At 34.8% G+C, this 25,189-nt stretch overlaps 1 protein-coding gene across 3 annotated transcripts; it reads right to left on the bottom strand.

Moving 5' to 3' along the window:
- Positions 1 to 395: 395 nt before the first annotated feature.
- Positions 396 to 24,698, bottom strand: LOC145662962 (protein stunted-like). Of its 3 annotated transcripts, XM_081729028.1 has the most exons (4): positions 24,508 to 24,698; positions 14,713 to 14,843; positions 8,256 to 8,283; positions 396 to 549 (listed from the first exon to the last, which is right to left on the bottom strand). In XM_081729028.1, exons 1-3 carry the CDS (start codon positions 24,534 to 24,536, stop codon positions 8,267 to 8,269), a joined length of 177 nt encoding a protein of 58 aa, XP_081585154.1. In that variant the 5' UTR covers positions 24,537 to 24,698; the 3' UTR covers positions 396 to 549; positions 8,256 to 8,266. The 3 variants fall into 3 exon arrangements, with proteins under 3 accessions (XP_081585154.1, XP_081585153.1, XP_081585155.1); XM_081729027.1 differs by lacking the exon at positions 8,256 to 8,283 and having other exon boundaries at positions 24,508 to 24,696; XM_081729029.1 differs by lacking the exons at positions 396 to 549; positions 8,256 to 8,283 and having other exon boundaries at positions 14,705 to 14,843.
- Positions 24,699 to 25,189: the final 491 nt, after the last annotated feature.

The following is a 25,189-nucleotide window of genomic DNA, read 5'->3' as shown; positions in this document are numbered from 1 at the left end:
TTTTTTTTTTTAATTGTATAACTACAGCTACTCACATTAGCCACGGCTCGACAACCAACACGCTCCATTTGACTGAACGCATTAGCACCAAACATTGCTGTCTGTGACCATGAAAACAAATGTATCAATTCCACAACTAAGATTACATTGGCAATATTCACTGTAATACTCTCAAACTTCAAGATACGGGGACTTACCAGGCAACTTATAGTTTAAACTCTTAGTATCGCGCCACGTATTAAGTCAAAGTAGTTACTATCATTTAAAAATTAACGGGTAGAGATTTCTTGAGTTACAGTAATTCAGATGTCATCTTTGTGTATGAAACATGCAATTTCAGTATATATTAAGTTTGTACATATTATTCAAATTGCCAAAAATAAAATAAACAGTAATAATGACTAACTATTTATTATATAACTCTAACGTTCATGAAATACATGTTTGTGATTTTAAGTTTATTACAACACACTCAGAAACAACATAAAGCGTATAAACAGTCTCTAAGCAGACCCATAACTTATCACTGTTCAGTCGCTCGTGCAACTTCTGAAATTAGAGAAAACAGTTATCATTAATAAAAATCACAAAATGGTTCATATAACCATTCTACTTTGCATTTAACACACACAAAAAAAGTATTACAATCCATGGATCCTGGCTTACCAAATGCTTTGCTAAGAGATGCGAAGCAGTGGTGAACTGGCTCTATTAACAGGGCGGTGCGCCGTGCCAATTGGTCAGGGAAGGGAGATGTCATTTACAGATGTCTGTTCCTAGAGACATCTCATGTCTATAGTTACATATGGTTTTAAATAGAACATAATACATGAAATTATACAAAGATTCTTATTAATTATTAACAAATTAAAGGGTCAACAGGTAGCGAACTACTTCGGTTTCTCGGCACAATTGTTTTGATACCTCAGCCACGGAAATTTGCGACAGGAACACAAATTGTTTTAGGTTGAAAGCTCAGTTATCATCACTAACTTCTTATAGAAAGTATTAATTTTTGGTGAAAAATTAATATCAAATTTCATATCTCCGTCTTAGACAAACCCTTAGATTGATAATTTGCTGCATCAAAAATCAGAAATTTAACCCTTTTCCCCTTAGTAGAGGGATTTTCGCAAAATATCGTAACACGTGTTCCTTTAGTTAAGATCACACAACCAATTCGAACGAATCATCACATTCGGCATTATCTCAATAAATAAAGGGAAATTTGGATATTACTGACATATCCCCCTCTTACAAGCGAAATTTTCGAAAACGCTTAATTGCAAATTCTTTTATTATTTAAGAACTTTTAAGCTTACGTGAATCTCAACATTCGACACTTTCTGAATAAATAATGAGAAATTAGCATGTTATATGAGTGACTAGTTTTTTCGTCTCAGAATCGAATTTTCAATTACGCTGAAATATGTATTTCCTTATTAAGTCTATTACCAAATTTCACATCTCGAACTTAAACGAATCTTCACATTCGTTGCTTTCTGAGTAAAGAAAGATAAATTTCGATAACATCGAGATAATCCCTAATGTACCTCTTAGGAATTTTTTAGAAACTCTGAAATAGGCGTTTCCTTATTTTTAATTGAAAGTATATGTACCGAATTTTATACCTTCAGCATAAAGGAGTTTTCATATGTGGTACTTTCTAAATAAACTAAGGGAAATTTGAGTATTTTAAAAATGTTCCTCCTTTTCCCCTTACGAACGGAATTTTTGAAAACGAAAATATGGAGCATTGATACATTCGAGAACTCTGAGAAATTTATACACCAAGTTTCATCTCTAATTTCAGGCAATTGTGAGATAATAAATTCCTGCCAGAAAATTTGAACGCCCTTCTAGGTATAAGTATTTCAAAAAATAGTTTCTTATTTCAATTCATTACAAGAGTAGTGTTCTCTCTGAATTTCAAAACTCTCACTTTGATAGTGTAGCCTTCGCGATGATGAATCTTTATCAATCATTTTTTTAAAAATCTTTTAATCATGATAGGACTACTTGTTTGAACAGAAACATATTTGAAAATCTTAAGTCAGAGAATCACATTCAAATGAGCGATTAGCTCTTTTCTCTCCCTAACAGAAACAGAACCAAACAAACAAGTATAACATTCACATAATAGCCTACTTTGTCGAACCTGTTAAACTACACGGTATAATCTAATTTCATTATATTTCATCATATATTTGCAATATACCTGGAACATATTTGTCATTTAAAAGAGTACGAAGAGGAAAGTTAGGACTAAGGCAGTCAGTCTTTCAATTACTTCTTCGCATAATCAAACCACCATCGGGAAAAATTTGACACTGAAACGTGGTGCCATAACTCCTATAATACTCATGTCTGCTATGCCTTTCAGTGTAAAATATCCTACGTGCCACTGGAACTATTTTATAATAATAATAATAATAATAATAATAAAAACATTAGTATGACTAACTTTCTTGTTTATCTATCCACTGAGTATTTACCCAACTTACATCACTAGTGCGGAGTGCCCACACTTTGCTGATGGGGTGTAGAAAAGTCGGTAGCATGCAACTATTTAGGCAGTTTGTGGACCACAAAAATACAAAAGGAATTATACTTTTTTTTTTTCCTGCAAACTTGGACCCCTGTGGAAGTCAGCACACGATACTTTCGAACAACTTTGTGCATGCTTGTCCAACAAAACTCATATATGCCTGAATTTCTTTTTCAATGGGTATATATTGTATTTTTGAAAACGATCAAGTGTATACCTATCAAAATTTCTCGCATTACACACTGCCTTCAAGCGATTACTGTAGGTAGTTTACGCACTACGTTCATTCTGTGTTTCTTTCGAGGCCTCGTACAAGATGGCTAACTCTGTTTTCATCATCATTTCAGCACCAAGCGTGTTATTAAGCGTAATAGATCTTCTACTGAAAGAAAAGTCAATTTTGAGAATAACCATCGTAACTTCTTAAAGAAGATATAGTAGATCGAATATAATAAAATAGTACTAGAGAATGATTAAGTAAAATATTAAACAAATCTTCTCACCATTTGCTGTTTATAAACCAAAAGAGAACAAACTATATGCCTAAAGGAACGTAGTATTCTTTGAAACTTTTTTTTTTTTTTTTTTTTGAGATTGTTTAATTTTACCAATAGATAGCAACAAACAGCTTAAAACCCACATCCACTAACTTTGTAGAATTTCATGGGCTGGTTTAGTTTAATGTTTGATTACAGAAGACAGACGCGATTCTATAGCTGTGTAGCCGGGATATTATAAAGATTCATAACATACGGAAATTATTTTATACAGAAAAATAATGTAAATACGTATTTCTGGAAAAATTAATTCATTTTATTTTCGTTATTAAGTGCTCTTTTTGGAAGCGCTATAAAGGAAAGGGCACACCGGGCACTTGCTCAGTTGTTCGGCGAGCCAGTGCACCACTGATGTGAAGTCAGCTTAACGATTTCCAATGACGATATTTTTGTTACTAATACCATTGTTATTAACCTCAGAGAATATAATTAGTACACTAACTGATTTCACTACCAATATATTTGTATTTTTGGCTTTCTTATCACAGAAGTATATTCTTTAACTATATAAACATATAACATGTTCACCAATGGTTTATTAAAACATACTGCACTGAACACAAAAAGTAGCGAACAATATTATTTGCAAAGAAAAGGCTCTTGAAGTTTCCTTATTTTTATTAAGGTTACCTTAAAATAATACAGGATAATTCGAGTCCTAACAATAAACATTAAACAAAAAGTATTCTACGATATTAAACTACTAAAAGGTCAAATGGGCTCAGGTTTTTTAAAGAGAAAAATGAAGTCTCAAAGAAAGTAGTTAAGTTTTGGCTTACGGTAGATATCTTACATAACAAACCTAGTTTCTTCTGTTACGAAAACACACCTGCAGTATACTAATGAAAATCTGAGAAATCTTTCTGCTTCTTTAGTCGCTAATATTTTACGAAAACACATATTACTAATTTGAGAAAACAGTAGCCACTTTATAACTAATATAAAAAAATAAAAAAATAAACACAAAAATCGAGGGAAAAAGAAAGATTAACTGAAGTAAGAGAAGTTGTTTATAAAACGAAACTTGAAAATCGTAACACGTATTACAAAACAAGTTTCATATATATTAATAGTACAAGATATCCATATGCTTGTACGAAGAAACGAACATATCAAAACTTCACATAAACAACAGCTAAGTCAGAAATAAGCTTGAGACGGTGATAGTTACTTTCCATTTCTTTTATAATACTTAAGTAACGAAACATAAATATAGCTAGGAATGATTTAGCAAACTTAATTATGAATCAATGTAGTCCATTGTTATCGTAAGTTTATTGTCATTGCTGGTAGATCATTTGCCACAAATTTAGATAAAAGGCTTGTTTAGCCGTAAGTACTGTATATTTCCATTAATTATTACATAACACACAGGGAATACCAATGACTGAGTTACAAAGCATATTTCGATAGATAATCATCTATAAACGTATAATTACAGTTTCGACGTCTCTATATTACTTAATAGTAAACAGATAAATAAAAGTAAGAGCGTATCGCGTAGAGCTACTATCTGCATGATTTGGTTGTAATATAATATTACTTTTGTGTGTATTCTTAATTCATGAAACAAGGCGGGGATCAAAATATTAGAAAACTGAGACATTGAAATACTACCAAAGATACTAAATCGATTCGTTTTAGAGATAATACGAACTGAAAACACTAAGAAATACTGTAATTATTGTGGCAAAATAACGGAATAGCAAAGATAGTTGTTTTATGCACTGAAGAAAAAGTCATACCGCTATATCCAAAGAGATAGTCAGTGCGGTTTAAGTTGGTCACTCTGTTCTACACGAAATGTCCAACGCGCATACGGGACCAATTTTATTAACAAGTATACACTAATTATGCAGATATACAGCCAAGTTACGGAGGTTTAATAACGAGCGTTACTGTAATACAGTTCTTGCACTGAGAGTGATATATCAAAAAGAGAAGAGACATTTGTATTCGGAGAGAATACAATCCTTTTCACAGTTCTCTAAAAATAATGATACTGTAAAATAAACACGAAATAAGACCAATACCAGGGTGTCTATCGGTCACGAAAGTCACGAAATCAGAAAATGGCCATGAAAGTCACGAAATTTAGTTTTTGGGTCACGATTTTTTTTATCTGTTCAAATGTAAGTACAGATTGGAAAATTTTGCTCTATAAAACGTCGAAATTCACCACCAAAAATGTCTATGATCGGCTTTAGACGCTACCAAATCGCAAGCAAAGTACGTTTTAATCGCATGGACGAAAATTCGGCCTAATTTGCACCCAAATTCGCTCTTGAAAATATTAGGAAATTTTATGATTTCGTAAAGAAAAGGTCACGAAAAAGTCACGAAATTTCATATTGGAATTTTAGTAGATACCCTGAATACTTTAATAGGCTTTAAAATGCCGAGCTGAGAGCAATCTCATGTATTCAGTAATTCAAATCTTCTGTTTTTATTTGTATATTGAATTCTGTCCACTGGCGGCCTCTCAAGAGCGTGGTATAGCAAAAAGGCAGAAACATGATTGTCTGTGGAAAAAGGAAGTGCACTGAAGTAAGAGAACAACTGAATGGCCAATACGCTCACGTGACTTTATGCCATCCAACTTTTTGTCATTTGGCGGCATTTAAAACAGCGAACATTCTGAACAAAAAAGGCTCGTCTTCAGTTATTCTTGACGAATAGAATTCCTATGGAATTCATGAGAAGGGCATCGATATGAATGTTGCCCAAGTTGTCCAGTATCTTGAACAACTACAGGCATTATTTTCCTAATTTTACACGTGCTTACTTGTAGCTTCAACTGGCAATATGTAATTTTCTTTTGTTTCATTGGTCAAACTTTCGCTCATTTTCTGTGTAATAGTTTTGATAAAAGAATGATTGATAATACCATCAAGTCTAATTAAAGTACTTTACCTCGAGATGCGCCTAACCACGATTTTATATCATTTGTATGAGATCAAATGATTTTGTATTATGTTAACAGTTTTTTTTTTTTTTTTCATCATGAACAATACTTTTCTCACTCAAATTTTCTCCAGTTTCTCCACATCATACAGATTCAATAAAAATTTCAAAAGGCTAAAAACTCGGAACAATGAGAAATATCCCCGAAGTATTTCATGCGAATTCACACACTACATCACATGCAGAATAGACACAAAATCCGAAAAAGAATTTATCTATCTATCTATCTATCTATATATATATATATATATATATAGAGAGAGAGAGAGAGAGAGAGAGACAGATATAGATATATTTATTACAACTATTATTAAATTAGTAAGACGCAAACAGAGTTAATTAAGTATTAATATATTCACGCTTTAAACAAACATTTAAGAAAAAGAAATACAAGATGTATCGTTCTATATTGTCAGAAGGGAACGATATCTATTAAGTGTGTTAATCTTCACTTAATAAATTATCAAAATGCATTCACTCCAAACCTAAACTAAAGTAATATATTTTAAGTAGTCTTCCCAGAAAGTCAGTAATGTTTGAAAAATTATCCGCCATCAAGTTGCCAATTACTTTCTCGGTCGTCATGTTCAAGATTTATTGAGAATGATGTGTGCTGTTTTTGTTACTAGTTCTGCTACCTGTCTAATGAAAGCTGTGATAAACTTCCGAAACTAACACAAATTATTAATATATACGAATCTTTTGGTCATATTTTGCTATTTATTCACAGCTGAAAATGATTACCGAAGAGTCAGAAGAGTTCTATTGGAAATCAGTTTTACACACGACTCTATCGGAAATCAGGTTTACATATGAACTACGGAACGACAGCATGTCTTCTTTATCCTCACTTTCCATTGTTTCTGAGGATATTAGTTTTTGGTAAACACAATGAAACACTGAATGAGTATAAGGCATTACTGCCACGAGATCTTTTAACTTCAGGGCTGATGGGTCTCCATGGGCCTCCATGTGAATAGAGTAGTGGTATTTCTTCAAGAAGTGTAACCACATAAAGGTAATCAACCAAGAGATCTCTTCTGGTTTTGGAGCGACGAATTGGCATCATCTTGAAGAGTTCCATGTCAAAATAGATGCATTTGAAGAAGAGTATGCCAGGTAGTGTTTTATCAAATTTCACAGCAGTTACTTTCGTGATATGAAAGCTAGCACTGGATACTCCAAATCACTCTGTATTATTTTACTGTTCAACTGTTGGTACCTCCTCTACTGGCATACCAGACAACATCGGTAAATGGCATAGCTCCTTCTCTCACTGAAAATGCTGCTGAGGAGGTATTCACGAACTGAGAATATCTGCTGCAGAAAACGCGGAAGTTATGTCACATGATCGTAATTTACATGACAGATGACATGGCAGTAGAAGACCAGAAAGGGCAAAAACTAAAATTTTTAAGATTTGTGACACAGCTCCCTCTCGCACCAGACACCTCAATTCTAGAACTATTCGGCGTGGAAACGCAAATTTCTTCATTAATGTCGTATTTTATAGAAAACATTTTTACGAATCACAAAGTGTTAATGACTTCATGCAAAATGTTACTGCACGGCAATATTAAACAAACCCAAACATTCTTTATTCGAACGTAATTTCTTGGACTGCTCAAAGACCGATAAAAATTGTACCGTTTGATTACTTAATCAGACGATTATTTTCTCCGTTGCCTTAACAATATAACTTTTATTATCGTATAGAATTATTCACCAAAAACCGGGGCAAACAACAATTAAAATATTAAATTTGCACATAATTTAGCTTATTATATACTTCAAGTCCACATTTTACACCAATTCCAATATATATAGGAATAATACTGTACGTTAAATGCAGTCACATACATATTACACTACCACGTCCGCTAAACACGCTATCATTTATTAATGTGTTGCATTAATATTTTAATTCCCTGCAGTCTATTTTTCTTGTACTCAATCTAGTAACAAGATGGATGTGATCTTATGAAAATCATAACATATATATATATATATATATATATATATATATATATATATATATATATATGTGTGTGTGTGTGTGTGTGTTTTACAATAAAAATGCTTTAGTCTTGCTTGAGCAATCCAAGAACAAGCCCTATTTTCAGCATCAAAATATAGAAAAGTAACCACCATTCCGAATTCAAGCAAATGCTTATCATTTGACTTACACATAATGGTATCAGCCTGATCGTTCACCTGAAAGATTAACATGGATGATACAACAAAAACATCTTACATATTATGAACTGGTAACAATATGTGATTAATTACCAGTGACTAAACACGATATAATAACTAACACATAATATGGAAAGAGATAAATTTTAAGGGAAAATTGAATTCGCACAGATTTAGTGTAAAATTAAAATTTCACTAACAGCTGACAGATAAAATTAGATTATCTCCTTAGATTACACATCGCCTTAAGAAGCACATATTATCTGTACATCGTAATGGTACAGGAAACATTAAACGAATGCAAATGGAAATTAGTCAACACATGCCTAGAAGGCACAATACAAGACCAAGAACGAATTATATCTCGACAAACTTTCTATAACAATGTGGAATGTTTCAAATTTACAAAATCAAAAAGGTTTACTCATAAGGAAATATCCACCGACTATAAGATAATGAAAGAAGTTGTACGAACGATTAGAACTTTTTTTTTTAAATAAACTCCTTATTATAGAAATGATTTCTTTGATATTTCCGGTTCAATTCGACGGTTTTGTTCACAAAGATGAGGTTTTAAACTATTGAAAATATTGAAACGGGAGCAAAATATTTCCAATTTAACATTGCCCAAAGATAAAACTTCATGCAATAATTTCAAATGCCATGACATTAAAAATACTGTTAGATATAGGATTCATTTACGAACTGTGTAGTCTATTAATGATATTTATCCTATGTGTAATTTCACAAATATTGTGTTGATAAATTTTTGTGTAAATTGTAGTTATTACATAAAATTATTCACATTTATCTAAATCTCTCTCGTGAAAATGGATAACTGTTTCACTATAAATGGATTTTTTTTTTCTCAAAAGAATAAAATATAGACTTATGCAAAAACACAAACAGAAACTGATTTTGAAATAAATATATCAGACACACGGAAGTTCTTTAATAGTGCTAATGTGCTACAGTTTGTGCAACGAAACGATGATTTCAGTTAGCCACATTTAGCATAACAGTCTATCATATCGAGTAAATTTTTTTTTTGCTGACTATAGCCTAGGACTACATATTACTAATACATGGATGACAATGCATTTTTCTACACACAAATGAAGTGTTGGATTTTCTAATAAACTATCCCATCAATCTTCGATGAAAATCTACCGGTGAACACACAGAATTACACACTTGAATTTTTACATCTAGGACCAACAGCAATTTCACACAAGAATTTACAGGTAGCCAACTGCAGTTGAGAAGTGTATGTCACTTTCGGACATCCTTCCATTAAAAACTTGCTTCCAATCAAAACAGCTTCTCATTGGGAATTCCATATTATTCGTTTAGAGTAAGTCAGGATAATCAATACAAAAAGGAGATACTGAGAAAATAATATATAAAATGAAGTTTAAGTTTTACGTCCCACGGCTATACCCACGTGTAGGCTAAAGGAGGCGGTCATGAAAAAATGAATGAAATGAAGAAAGTAGGAGAAAACGGAAAAATCCCGAGAAAACCCACGCACACAGTGTTTGTCCATCATGAAGTTCACTTGGCGCGCTAGGATCGAACCAGGGACCCAACGCTCCAGAGTTGAACGCTCTACCATTAAGCCACCGCGACCCCGAGAATACTAATACACAAATGTAATTGCACATTTTGGATTTTACGTCCTACGGTAAACACGATTGTTGATACAAGCCATTAGGAAGGTACTGTATAATCTAATTTTACTCTAACATAAGGAAGAAATTAGAACATATTTTTTGCAGATAAAATATGTTAATGCCCCTAACAAACACACATGTAACCAAGTTGTAGTGGATTATGAAAGCTAATATTGCATTGCTTTTCTCTCCTAATCAGTATTATACGAAGCAGTCCAAAACAGGAAAAGAATCATTACATTACATAACGGAGTATATTTTATACCAAATTAGTTAAGACGCAAAACACCTCGAAGATTCGAGAATAAAGCATAAAAACAGGATTACCCTTTCTTCATAAAACCACGTGACATCTTTAAATCAGTTTAAATTAAAATTACCAATCCACACAGGGACTTTTGCAATTTATCGCGCTATGGTTTGGTACCACTGCTAGTAACCAGGACTGAATTAGTGTCGTCTGCAACACTTCTATGCAGCATGTCACTCTTACTCCCGCGTTGGAGTGTAGCAGCCGTTAAACACGGCACCTCCATTGCCGATCTGCATCAAGGAAGAAGTAAGGGCAGTGATTCGCTTTTCTGTTTGTGTAAGGTGTTAAACCTCAGGAAATTATTCGTCGAACGCAAGCGCAGTATAGTGACAGCTTTTATCGCGAAGCAATACTACAAATGGATAGAGCTTTTCAAACAGGAAATAACTTCTTTATGTAAGGAGGAAAGATCGGGCAGGCCATCGTCAACGACTGAGGACAATTTGAAAGTCGTTGAGGGTATGGTGATGGAAAACGGACGAATCACAGTGGACGAAATCGCCAATACTTTACATATCAGTCATGGTTCAGCGTATTTCATCTTACACGACAAGTTAAATTTGGGAAAGTGTGTGCAAGGTGGGTCCCGAAAGAATTGCCAGCGCAGCATAGGGCACAAAAGTTGGACATCTCTCGTAAACATTTGGCCCGTTATTGTCGCGAGGGAGATGGATTTTACAGCAAATCGTTACTGTAGATGAAACTTGGGTACATCATAACGAACCGGAAAGTATGGCTGTGAGTATGGCTTAGAAACACCCATCATCACCAAAAGTTAAGAAATTTAAATGTCAACCATCAGCTGGTAAGATTATGCTAACGCTATTCTGGGACACGGAAGGTATGGTAGCCGTTCATTTCACCCCAAGTTGCGTTGATTTTAACTTTTTTTTTTCTGCAGCGATGCTATATGAGACGAGACCTACTGATTAACGTGGAATCCCAACATGGGCTCCCGCCAGGAATCGAACACGGGTCACCCACGCCAAAGGCGCGTACGCTAACTGCTTAGCCACGAAGAAGCTCACCACAAGAGGCGAAAGCGTGAATAGTGAAAATTATTGTGATTTGTTGCGAACTAAACGGAAACCTGCTATCAAATCCAAACGTCGTGGAAAACTGCAAAATGGTGGCATCCTGCAGCAAGATAATTGTTTACATTCTGCCAAACGGACGGTTTAAACAATAAAGGAGATGAGTTTCAAATTTCTGGAGTACTGACTGACAAAATTCAAACAGTCCAAACGATTTTTATATGTTTGGACCATTGCAGGACGCGCTCAGGATAAAATAATTTGCAATCGATGTCAAAGTCATTGATGCGGTGCACCAAAAAACTTTTTTCCGACGGAATCAAAAAACTTGAAAAACGTTGGGAAAAGTGTAGGGAGATTATGTGAAAAAAAAATGTATGTTTCAGTTTTCTATCACTAGAATAAAAGTACGATTTCTCGTCCCTTTACTTTTTGATTCCCCCTCGTATGTATATGTAAAATATGGACACATTCATTGTTTGAACTTCTACCATTCTACTCAACCTGTATTTGTGTGTGATCTATCCTACAATAATAACTATACAATTTACCGAAACTTGTCATGTGCTTTTCTCCAGGCTTGGAAATTGAAATACGTCAATAATACGAGGCAAAGAAAAGAAGACATGATCAAGCCAAGGTAAAGAAAGGAAATAAAATCAATCTGATTATGGAAGTTCGCTTATTTTCGCGTGAAACCTATTTTCTACACCAAATAAGTGTACGATAAACACTAAGAAGGATTATACAAGGAAGGAAAACAGAAAAGAAAAGCTCCCATCCATGTGGGTATGATGGAATACGTTTTGTACATTCTTTTTCAGACTTCCCGAGAGGGAGCACGATGGCTCTGTGACGGAGCGCTTACCTCTGGTGTGTGGGGTCCCTGGTTCGATCTCTGGCCAAGTTAGTTTGTAGTGAACAACATCATGTCCGTGAGTTTCTTCGGGGTACTCCTGTTTCCTCCACATTCCCATTCCACTAGTCCTTCCACCATCACTCACCTGCCTTAAACATCCGTCTCCATTAGCATAATGCGCATAATTGCGGGACATTAAACAAAGATTTCATTCCATTTTCATTGTTTGTTCAGGATTCCGAAACATCACCAATAATTCTAGTTGAAATCGGCCAAGAAAAAAGGTAACTAACCCCTTTTCGCTCCTGATTTTTGAAAATATATTGTACGATAGATTTCGCAATAGTTCTAGGTTTTTTTTATTGAATACAGGGTGTACTTCTTTTTTATCTTGAGAACATATGTTTGGCTTGAAACTAGGAGGCAACAGAATGAATGTACCCCGTCCTTAAAATAATAATAAAGTATGTTAACGATAAGTCGATAAATTTCTTAAAAATTACGCAATTTTAATGAAACTGGGTGTGCTTTTTCTTTGAAACTTCCCAATAAAGCCTATTGCTTGTGATTGACATAAGTTAGAACAAAAGGGCTAAATTTACTCCCAACTTTAGGACTCTACGGTAATTTTCTCTTACTTTATTATTAACTAATTTCATGGAAGATAGAGCGATTTCTTAGATGCCTAGGAATTACTTCTATTGGTTGTGATTGAATTTAGTGAAGGGTAACATTACCAAAACCTAAAAAATCGTGAGCACGCAACTTTGCTAGTTTGGTAAGAATTTAAGCCAAAAAGAATGATACGAGACACCATTGAATATCTAAAAGGTACACTTATGCCCAAAATTATTGTCGCATGCCTATAAATATGTTGTTGTAGGAATATAATTTCATAACGAATTCGCCCGGTATTTCTCATATTGTTAGTATGTGTATAATCGGCAAAGACATGTATGCGGCAAATTTCATGTCAAAAGAACAGTAAATAAGAACAAAACGAAAATAAAACTTTATTGTCCATTTAGCAACATTTTGTTTTATTCATTCTAATTTTCGTATTTATAATTCTTTTGATATGATATTTACCACAAATATGCATTTCCCGATCATACACATAGTATTAGTATTAAAAGTACGCTGCAAAATCATTATCAAATTATATTCTTACAAGAAGACAGTTATAGATATGCGGCAATCATTTTGGACATGAGTGTACATCCATATACCATGCCACTGTTAACACAGAACTTATCGGCTTTTCAAACAGTTTCGTAATGCTCAATTAAGAACCCTCTTCTCCCCCCCCCACTTTAATTTACACACTTTTCAAAACCTCATCCACTTTGTGAACAAGACAGTCGACTTCAGCTGAAGTAAAATCTATAAACAGAACATATAGGTGAATTTATTATTATATTCTACACTATAAAGAAATACACAACTTAAGCCTCTAGGTTCCTGCATTTATAACATTAGCATATAATAGTTTCGGTTTTAACAATTCCTTCTGAGTAATTAATACTTAATAATATTAATCCCTTTCTTTACTTGAATTTGACAATGCCGCAAGTGTATGCAGTGAAATTCAACGACTGTTCTGAAAAATCCGCAACATAGAAGAGTAAGGTGAATATTTTTATTTTTAGTGTACATCGTTAAATACTGTAAGACGACATCCTGTGGCTTAACATGGAATATGAACCACAAATATTTCTTACCGCGAACAGGACTCGAATCTCCCGCGCATAAGGCGAGAACGTTAGCTTACCCTCTGGGTATTATGACTCATTTCTTAACAATTACTTTAATTACAAATTGCTAAGACTAATGAAATTCTCGTCTGAAAATTATCACAATTATACAATAATGATTAAAAGCAAAATAATTGAACTTACGAACACACTGCTGAATTACAAGAGTAAATGTTAAATCAAACGGTAACAGAGTTACGTGACAATGCCATGAAGATAAACTATGGCTACTAACCTAAAACAGAGTAAGTTCCATATTGAGAAGGGACTAGTTTACAAATACCATTGTATACAGAGTTGATACTGATGTATTCACGGATTATTGCTATAGGGTATATTACATAAATACAGACGACTAAGGGGGATCCTCTTACCTAGGTGATACTAATATTTTCAAAAACAAATTTTAAAGAAAGAAAAGAAGGAAAGAAAGAAAACAAAAACAAATAACAAATATTACTTTACTGCACTAAGAAGATTGGAAGTAAATCTAAAGAAATAGAAGAACATGTACTTGATAGTACACCAGAATGCTAAAAAGCAGCATTTATTACGAACTTTCACATAGACGTTTTTCTAGAGCTTTGCTACTAAACTAAACGAACATAAGGAAGTTCTCCAATGTTAGGAGTTTACGAACTATTACATATTACCATTGATATTTTAACTGTAACTCGCTTTACGTCAAAAAGTAACATTATATATATACTTGTTCCTTTTGTGATGTAAAACGAGTTACAATTAAAATATCAATGGTAATAAGTAATAGTAATATATATACAGTATATAAAACGAAATTAGTTTCTTTACTTACTTATTGGTTTACCATCTTGATAAGGAGTAAACCTAACGTGTGATTCTTCTCGTTTTAATGCCTCCGCTCTAAATTCTGGTTTGAGCGCTCTTCGAACTAGCTGTGCTGCTATGCTAGAATATCGGATGTAACTGAAAACATAAGTAAAAAGAAAATAAATGAACAAACAACTATAATCACAACAGTAACTGCCTAGACTTCATGAACAATATACTGTATGTTTCCTCTACATACTGAGCGAGCGAGAGATTACATTTACCCAATATTTGTCCCTTGAAATTAGTGTGTCAACATGAAATAAGAAAGACATAGTATTTTATCAGGAAATATCAGAAATCAGTATATTATTTTTCTTCCATGGTGATTCTTAATCAGAAAACAACTAAAAACTTCATTCGCATTTATGGGATAGGGCTGTAAATAGCCACAGTTAAAATCGTGCCTATCCGTTATTGGATTTATACAATAATGAACTGGCCCGAGGTAACTGCTCTAGCGATCTATTGCAGAAAAATAATAAATAAATAAATAAAATATTTACACCCGATCAAGAGTAACAGTGTGGAATAACGGATGTACATACTAATAAAAACAATATTGTGAGTTTCCTGCGTCAGCTTAATAAGAGAGAATAAGTTGTGAATCATTTTAGTTCACTCTGGTTCAGAACTACTTATACATATAAACATTAGATACTTATAATAATAATAATAAAAAAACAAACATAATGTTAAGCAAAATACTGATGTAGTTATGGTATGGTGCCATAAATATGGAATATCTTGAATCAATCTGCAAGTTAGCATTATTTTGTTCGCAGCGGTTTGTTCCTAGTGTTGCACTGTTTGAATTGCTGCGACAAAAGTCTGGAAGAGGTTTTTGATTGATTGTTGAGATGGCGGATCCAAAGAGCAAAAGATTTGTAAAACTTTGTTTCTTGTTGAAAAAACTGCAGCTGAGACTGTTATTATGCCTCACAATTTTTTTTAATGATGCTGCTTGGTGAAAAACATGAGTCTACGAGTGGTTTCCTGTAATGATGTCAACCGGCTCGGGTGAGCCATCGGCTCGGTGGTGACTGAGCTGTGAGCCGAGGCGCTCGAGCCGTTGCCAACACTATTTGTCTACTGAATATGATCTAATCTCGGCCAGTAAAGAGTTCAATCTTTCTTTACCGGAGTTACAATAAGAATTCCTAGATGTTACTAATACCTTTATAAATAGACGAAAAATGCAGAGGTTTTATGTCTTAAATTCATCATTTTTAACTATGTTGTCTGTTTAAGCTATGGGGATAGATGGGGGGTTAGGAGAATGCAAGTTCTCCTTCTTAAACGAGAAGTGATAATCGCAATCTTTTGAAATAACCCAACTGAGGAAAGAATGATGGCTTTCGTATTGCATTTCCTTTTATTGTTAAGGTCGTGTAACATCATCTACATAATTTTCTAAAGGCATCCTTTGTGTGTATCTAGAGATTCATTTTATTTTATTACTTCCATCTATTTATCAATAACTGAAAAATTATTCCTAAGCGAACTTTTATTTTTCTTTATTGTTAATCAGGACAATGTTGCGCCCAACCACCTCGGCTCGGCTCGGTTCACTCGAGTCATCGGCCTGGTTCAGCTTGGCTCAGGTGAGCCATCGGCTTGGTTCGGCTCGACTCAGGTGAGTCATCGCCTCGGTTAGACTCGGCTCAGATGAGCTATAGGCTCGAGCCGGCTCGGTTCGACTCAGCTCAGGTGAGCCATCGGCTGAAGCCCATTCAATTGGGTGAGCTGTTAGCTCGGCTGGATGGTGACTGAGTCGTGAGCCGAGCCGCTCGAACCGTTGATAACACTAGTTTCCTGTTTCAAAGATAGCTACATGTCAACTGAAGACTTACCACGGCCTGGCTGTCCTTCGACAGGAAGAAATAAAGAAAATATTGAAAAATATCGAGATGTCATTAATGAAGATCGTCAAAAGACCATCGAACAAATTTCTGAAGAAGTCGGAGGTTGTCCCGGAGTACTTGACGGCGCATTTCAACTAATGATTTGAAGATGAGACGAATTTCCACAAAAATTGTGGCTTGCTTGCTGGCAAAAAGAGCAGAAAGACATTCAAGTGAATGTTTGTCGCAACTTGAAGACTGAACTGCACAATGACTTAAATTTCTTCACACGAATTGTGACTGGGGATGAAACCTGGTACTATAAGTACGATCGTGAATCAAAACAAGCATCCAGCCACCGGGAAAACCCACGAAATTCACCACATCCAAAGAAAGCACGTCAGGTCACCAATGTGAAAACAATGTTAGTTATGTTTCTTGAGGTGACTGGGATTGTCCACAGGGAAGTTGTTCCCCAAGGACAAACAGTGAACCAACAATTTTACTTCGATGCCTTGAGAAAATTGTGTGAAAGTGTCCGACGAAAACGTCCATAACTGGGGAGAAGTGGAATGGAAACTCGCCACTCTTGCCACAGCATCACAAACAATGCAACACTACGAATGAACTGCTCAACACAAAATAATGCTAACTTGCAGATTGATGCACGATATCCCATACCAATAGTACCTAGCGGCACAAGCCGGAACTACATAGGAATTCCACTCAGCATTGTTTCGGATATTTTTGGGTACCCCTTGTATGCAGGAAATACTTTTGATTTGATTTCAATAAATCACTTGTATTCATATTTCCCGGATTTGTAATGTATAAGAATTTTTTTAGATGGTTTGATACATACATATACATACATATATATATATATATATATATATATATATATATATCCACAATTTGTGCTTTATTCGAAGAAAAAAAAAGGAAAAAATTAAGCCAGTCAATCCTTATATTACCTGCACAAATCTTGCTCAGCTTTTTCTGCTTTTCTCTTAGCTGAGTCGGAAAAGACGTAACACTGATTGTAGTTACCAGTAATCATTGTTAAGTGCGCGTTCTACTCAGGGTCTGCCCAAGCGGGCCCAGTCCGAAAAAACCCACCGGTTTTTGAGCATTTTGTTATTATATTATTGGTACAACTGTGGTGATCACGTTGCAAGTGATTTTTATCACATTTTGGTCTTTCTATGGGCAAATCCGCGTTAAGGTATACAAAATTCAACACAAGACCATTATAAAGTTCTGAATGCACTGAATGAATTAAAAAACAAAAACTTAGCTTGAGATAATTGTACAACAAATTAATGTATGGATTATGCTTACAGCCTATTTGAAGTAGAACATGCAATTTTATATTTTAGAAAATACTTCCAGTGAATAATGTGCTCGCCGACTCGGCGAAACCGAGAAACGTTATCCTTAATATGTTTGAGGGATTTAAGGCCATAGTCACCAGTAGTACCAGTCAATATTTAAATACATTAGTAAAATTATTAGTATTATTTCCTATCTTTGATGATAACACAAGTATTCTTCAGTAAAATTTGGTTTTCCAACAACAATAGTTAAGTTCAGTCATTTGTTGCTACTCTTCAAATAAGCATTGTGTAGAATCAACATCAGCAATATTATAAAAATTCTTGTCAAACTTAAGAAACTTAATGCTCGGAGTTCCGAAGACTACGTAACGCTTACTATTTCAAGTGCTGAATCCAAACTTCCATACTAGTGGAAATTTCGATGTACAGTAAAGAATGTTGCATTTTCGGAAACAACCTGTCGTGAAAGAAGTGCTTGAGAACCTCCTGCAATTGAACACACAAAGCATTGGAAGTAAATACTTCAACAATAAGACTATTTGTTTTACGCTGGAAGATATTTAATTTCATTTTAAGACTTTTTGAAACATTCGCTTTATAAAATATGAATTATATCTTCGTTAATTGTTTTAAATTAATTTTCGGGAAAGAACCGTCTTGCAACAAATGCTCGGGAAATTCACGTAATTGAACGCACAAAGCATCAGAAGTGAACTTCAACAATAAAACCATTTATTTTCCGCTGTAAAATATTTATTTCATATAGGACATTTTGAAACATTAATTTTTATAAAACATGAATTATATTTTTGTTTTAAATTAATATAGCGTATTTGGTATTCTTATTTGTCGCACGTTACATCTATATTTGTTTGTTTCTCGGCCTGTACCACAAACACACACACTACAGCATACAACTTTCGGGCTTTTAAGTTTAAATTTTCAGGGGACAAGCGCGAGACACTCAAAATTTACTGTGTAGATTTTGGCGGCCTACCAACATAAAATTTCAAAATGGCGACCATTTTTTTTAAACAGTGAGTATCTACGCTAGAAAGTGCAATTTTCAGACTTTTAAGTTTAAATTTTCAGAGTAGAAGCACCAGACACTTTAAATCAGCCATATATATATATTTTGGAGGCAATCCAAATTAAAATTTCAAAATGGCGGCCATTTTTCAAAATATCGGTATCCACTTTACAGGGTACAATTTTCGAATTTTAAGTTGAAATATTGCGAGTAGAAGCACAAGTCATTCTAAAGGCTCTATACAGATTTTCTCGGCTATCCTATTTAAAATTTCAAAATGGTGGCCATTTTTTTCTAAAACAGTAGTGAATAGAAAGCTGTTGCAAGTTGAGACAATTATAATCTTGATATATAAATCACATTTTAATATTTTTATCCCAAAGACATTGAAATATTAAAAAAAAAATAAAATAAATAAAATAAACCGGAAAAATCCATATGGGTCCAGGTAGGTTGGATTTTTTCAAACCCTGGTTCTACTGTGCTTTACTTGATGTAGGCGCAGCTCATCCTACGTTCACCTGTCCAAGCTTGTGCATTATTCAAAGTACAGTAATAAGAATTATCAATAGTTACGGTTCTGCCCTGATTGTTGAATAACATTCTCGCTTTTAGTGGCCATCTAACACAAGCTGGACTTATTTTCTGCACAGTCGTTCTTATGATGTACGTTAGGAACCTTACTAGTATCCGCAACGGGGAAGTACATAAGTTCGACCGTGTATTAGTATTTTTTCGCAATTATCTGGGCATGCGCCAGGGTAACAACAGTCCAGAACGTCTTGAAAAATCATTTGACGCAAGTTTTTCTTTCTTTCTTAATTTGACGATATATTCTGCACGTGCATCTAAAAATCAAAACAAAATACATCGTCAAACTCTAAATTAACAATTGTGCTGGTCAAGTTTTGGCATATCACATTTTGGAAATGTTACACGTATAATCCATTACTGTCCATGAAAAGACACATTTACAACGAACAATTTTCTGCAGGCAACAGAAACTGATACATGAACACAGAAGAAATCTCGTTACAGTGCAGTGCAATCTATTACTGTACGGCGGGCCAAGCTCGCATGGGGACAGAATCTGGACAGAGCAATAGCATTGTGGGAAAACAAATGCAATACGAATTGAACGTTTGTGATGTTTAGGGGCACAGTTCACGTAAAACTGCGTAGCCCAAAATTTACTAACCGTACGAGCCAAGCACTGGTTGAAAGCTCACATTCAACGAGAGAGACAGTGAGAAAGTACAAGTAGTGGCGAAGCGTACTATGAGGCTCTGAGGCCGGGCCTACCATGTTTTCTACCGTATATATATATATATTTTTTTTATCTTTGGTTTCTTATAGAATGAAGGCAATACTTCAACATGTCGGTTCTTTTTGGTAACAAAATAGTAGGTTGGAAACATTCAGAGTCCCTTCCGTCTGTGCCTCACCAGCTCACTAGACAGGTTTACCGACTATGCTGCTCAGGGAGCGAAGATATTTTCGCTTGGGATTAAAGCATTGTTGGAAAGGTGCGAAGTCTGGCCTCTGGGAGTTTAGTTTTAACGCTGAAGGCATCTTTCAATGCTAATTTGTTATAAAATGATTTCCTTAACACAGTAGAATTATGTATTTCTATTACTGATAACTTGTTTAATTTAGGTATGAAATCTCAGGAGTTATTCAGAGTAGCTAGTTCCCTACATGGGGCCTGGTCCATAATAGCATATAGAACATGTCTGATATATTAAACATACGTATAAATTTACAAACGCTACCGTACAGGAAAAAATAATTATATTTGTGTGTAATTTTAGTTGAGCTTTCCATTTCATAGAATCAGTGGAGTATTTACGATTTTGTTTCGGGGATCTTTGCTTGTTTCAGAAGGAGCTTTGCTAACACAATTCCTGAAAATGTGAAAATTCTGTAATACGTGTAAAACAATAAGTTGCGATAAAATTTCGGTGAGTTTAAGCCGGGAAGCCACCCCATTAAATATGCCAATCCAAAGAATACAATATTAAATATTTTACGTTGATTCAAATAAAGTTCCTTCTAGTGAAGTCATTTTCACGTGATGCATTAATTAAATGCACTACTGTACTTACTTTAAAGCGAGAGATGCAAGTAACAAACGCTTATCGAAGAAATTTGACAGCTAACTGTAAGAATGTACTTTCTTTTTCTCCCTCCATTTTCAAATATACAGGAATTGAAAACAGCAACTAAGGAGGAAATTCCTCTCAGCCCCTGCAAATCTCAGACACAAGAAAGTATGAATTGGATTTCAAAATGTTTGTAGTGGAGCTAAATGGGAATATTACATTAATACATATTGTGTGTTTCCCTCGTGTACGCATGTGTTGAATCATAACAATAATAATAATAATAATAAGAAAAAGAAGAGGAATAGGCACGACCCTCTCGGGAGAGTAATACTCCCGGAAGTACGTTTTTTCGCGCGCTAGTCTAGCAAGCTGTTTCACGCGCTATCCTACTCAGTTGTTTTAAGTTGGTCACAAAATCTATATCATTTAGTACAAGGGGAACAAAACTAGCCTTGTATCATGGAGTACAAGGGCAACAATACGAGCCCTGCGGGGCTTCTAACCCGTTCCTACTACTACTACTACTACTTATCTTAACCAAAGTAAGTAAATCACATTTTTGAGTATTATTTTCGTATTATTTTAATTTAAAAAGTGTTATAAAAATGTAAAAAAAAAAAATGTTAACAAACTTTCCTCGGGCCGGGTTTGAACTCACGCCAACAGAAATTTTCGTTACTAGCATATAGCGCTAGCCCACTCGGCCACGAGGACCGACAACAACAATCGTCTGAATTCTGCTATTTGAATGCAACGTGGCAAGACATAGATAACACCAACCAATCAGAAATGTGTTTTCCGTTCCTACTTCCGGGAGCATTACTCTCCTGAGCTAGTCCTGAATAGGCTACTTTCCGTCTACTTTTGTTTATATACTCATTCTTTCTTGTTAAACAACGATCACAAAACTACTATGTATACATGGTCACAAATTAAACTCTAAACAGTGTTACAAATGCAGCTAAGAAAGTAATTTAAGGTGAATCACTAGGTGTTCTCGGTGCTATGCTAAAAGCTGCTTGAAAAGTGCGGGACTGCAAGAAAGTGTCGAGTGTTTACTGACGCCAGATAATAAAGGGAGTAATCATGAAATTTGTCTTAGATACTTACTGGAGAAATTAGTTTTCGACACTTACCGCGATTCCAGTTCTCGAACTGCAACGCTAGAATCCAGGAATTTTCTTATTGTGACTACTACAGTAAAGAACAAATTTGACAACAACGCATTACGGCCTTCTGCGCAAGTTTCCTCTCAAAATCTATTTCCTTAAGTGTAAATCAATATTTAAATGAAATATGAAACATAACACGAAGAACAGTCAAACAATATATCTATTTTGTAATAAGATCGTTACTTTAAACATACAAATAAACATTTCATAAAATTGAGCACTTCTAGTAAGATCTAACAGCAAGTACCATCTTGTGTGCTCATTGTAAAACGAATCAAATATTTTTTTTTTTTTATTGTTACCTTTTACGATATCAGAAGACAACCAAATGAATCATTGTCTTGTGCTGTACCTGAGACAATACCCTATCTTATAGTAGCTATAATATGTAACGTTTCACTCCGCATTAGTTAAGGGAATGAGCTAAAATATGTACTGACTTCCGGGTGGTGATCCACCTTAAAATAAATAGACTTGGTAGCTTTCTTGTTTAACTGAATAAGATAAATAGAATTTTGTGTAGTTTAAAAAATTTTATGACACATTAAATGTTAGTTTGTTATTGTGTTATTAGTTTGTAGGGCCTACCCCACTTGTGGGATTAATACGCTTCGCCACTGAGTATAAAAATGTAATAGTCGTGGCGATTACCTAGTGAAGGTTAGTGTGTGTTAACGCGTGAATAGTCTTTTAGAACATGCTTACCATCGCTGACGCGCCTGCGGTAGTTCTAGATCTCGGGTCTCCCTTTCCATTTAGCTGGACACAAAACAAAGTGCCCTGTGGGGTGTAACATGCCTTCCCTCACTAACGCTCGCTCGGCAATACTATGTGAATTAAATGTTAAACTTTGGTACAGGAGAGAAACAATCTAACTACTAACCTGTATGGAGGACCTGTGTTCTAGAAACTTCCCCGCGCCTACGTATCCCTTAGGAGTCATTCGCACCAGCTTTGCCTTTGGCTGCGTCGGTTAGATAGCATTAATGCTTCTTAGCGGTCACAGTTAGCATAGGTTAGTTTGTGATTTTGAATATTTATTGTGACCCCTTGAACTTCATTTATGTTCGGTGAGATATTGCCATGTCGTTCTACACAAATACAGGGAGTAAGAAAATTTGTGAAACAATTATGATCTCTATTATTTCTGGTAATCCATTAAAACTTCATCCACACAAAGTGGGATATTTTCATATCTCCTGGCCGATATCTTTTAGAGGATAAAAAACAAATTAGTTAAAGAGGCCTATGATTAGCAGAAGGGGTCCAGCTCTTTTTTCTAAAATAATGTTACAATTTTGGTAATTTCTGTTCACATTAGGTTAGGTTAGATTGTTTTAATATTTCAGTGTAGGAGTCCAGCATACTTTTCTTTTTTTAAAAAATGATAGAATTTCGCTAATATTAATAATTCTACTAATATTAGGTTAGTTTAGGCTAGGGCAGGTTAGATTTGGTTACATTATGTTACATCTAAATCAGGGATGCAAATAACCACTCGCCTGGGGCGAATGTTGGGATAGTAAAATTTTGCTGCTTACTTGCATCCCTGATCTAAGTACTTGCTTCATTCATTTCTCCTATAAATTTTGGGTAATAGTATACATGAGAACCCCGTGATCTGCGTTTCTTCTGTGTTTTATTACCATTTCTACATGAAATACCATAAATTTTCTACGTAGTGCAATAGTAAGAAGTATCCATGTTTCACAAGACATGCGATATGCGTTAAATTCCCCCCCCCCACCCACACACACTCAGTCATAGATAAAGTACAAGGGCACTATACATGCAGATATAAAGTACAGGTACGTTCTTTTTTATTTTCGAATCAGTCGGTAAGTAAATAAAGTCGCTTTGTTACCCCCTTTGTAAGTTCGTACATACTCAATGAATAATCCCTAAAAGTATAAGCGTCCTGCTCCTTCGGGAACTAATGCAGCTTCATGTATACTATATCCAAATGTTATTTTGTACGTGCTTCTGGACCCCTTCTGGTAAAAAATACTTCGTTAAAGAATTATAATCTTTTCAACAACGTTTTATTTCGACTGGACTGCCAAACCTAACCAGCATGAAAATTCTTTTAAGTATAAGACGAATTAAATGCGAGTTTAAAACTCTTGTACTTATCTGGCAGTCATCTTGTGACGAACCCAAAACTAAAAGTGTGTAGAAACTTAAAACAGTGATTAAAAACTAGCAGGAACATTCAAGAACAAAATATAATACCGGAGGATCAGTTAGTAAGCAATGAAATTAAAATGCTTACTTCAAACCTGCTTGTCGCCAGTAAGTCATGATTCGTTATTTTAAGTGAAATCAAGGTTTTTGTGTTTTACAACAAGTACTATCTGTTTAGCAGATTCCTGCCCGCAGTCGATATACAATTTTTCACCAAAAATGAGTTCGAGAGCACTTCCTTCTCTACACCAGTCCCATGCAGTAACAGAGAGACCAGAAGACCGAACAATGCTGCCAGATACTTGAAGACATTACTCCACACGTCACCAGCAAAAGTTTCTGATTGACCACACTTTTTCCATGTCAATTTCAAAGGGGGTGCATTTCTTATGTGCCTTTCCGGAAAATTAGGGTTGCTAGACGTCCTGGTTTTCCGGAACAGTCCCGGTTCTCAATGCAAGAATTAACTGTTCCGAAAAAGGCTTTCGGGCCCTCTTCGTCCCGGTTTTCGTTATTCAGATTGAAAAAATCAACCTGACAAAACTATAAACGGAATGTTTTCGGAAGAGTTGTGTAGCTAATTAATTTTACTAAACAAACAACAAGGAGTTTGAAAATCACATCCATTCTTTCCTCCTATGGATTGTTTTGCTTTCAGAGTGGAAAAAAGGATTTTAAAATATTCAAGAAGAGGCATATGTTATGGCAATAATTTCTTGAATATCACTTTTAATGAAAAAGAATATTTTTTCTGATGACGGGTTTTAACT

The sequence above is a fragment of the Thermobia domestica genome, chromosome 10 (genome assembly GCF_964235325.1).
Source record: "Thermobia domestica chromosome 10, izTheDome1.hap1.1, whole genome shotgun sequence".
NCBI lineage: Eukaryota > Metazoa > Arthropoda > Insecta > Zygentoma > Lepismatidae > Thermobia > Thermobia domestica.
Note: the sequence above shows the minus strand (reverse complement) of the source record. Positions and strands in the feature narration are given on the sequence as shown.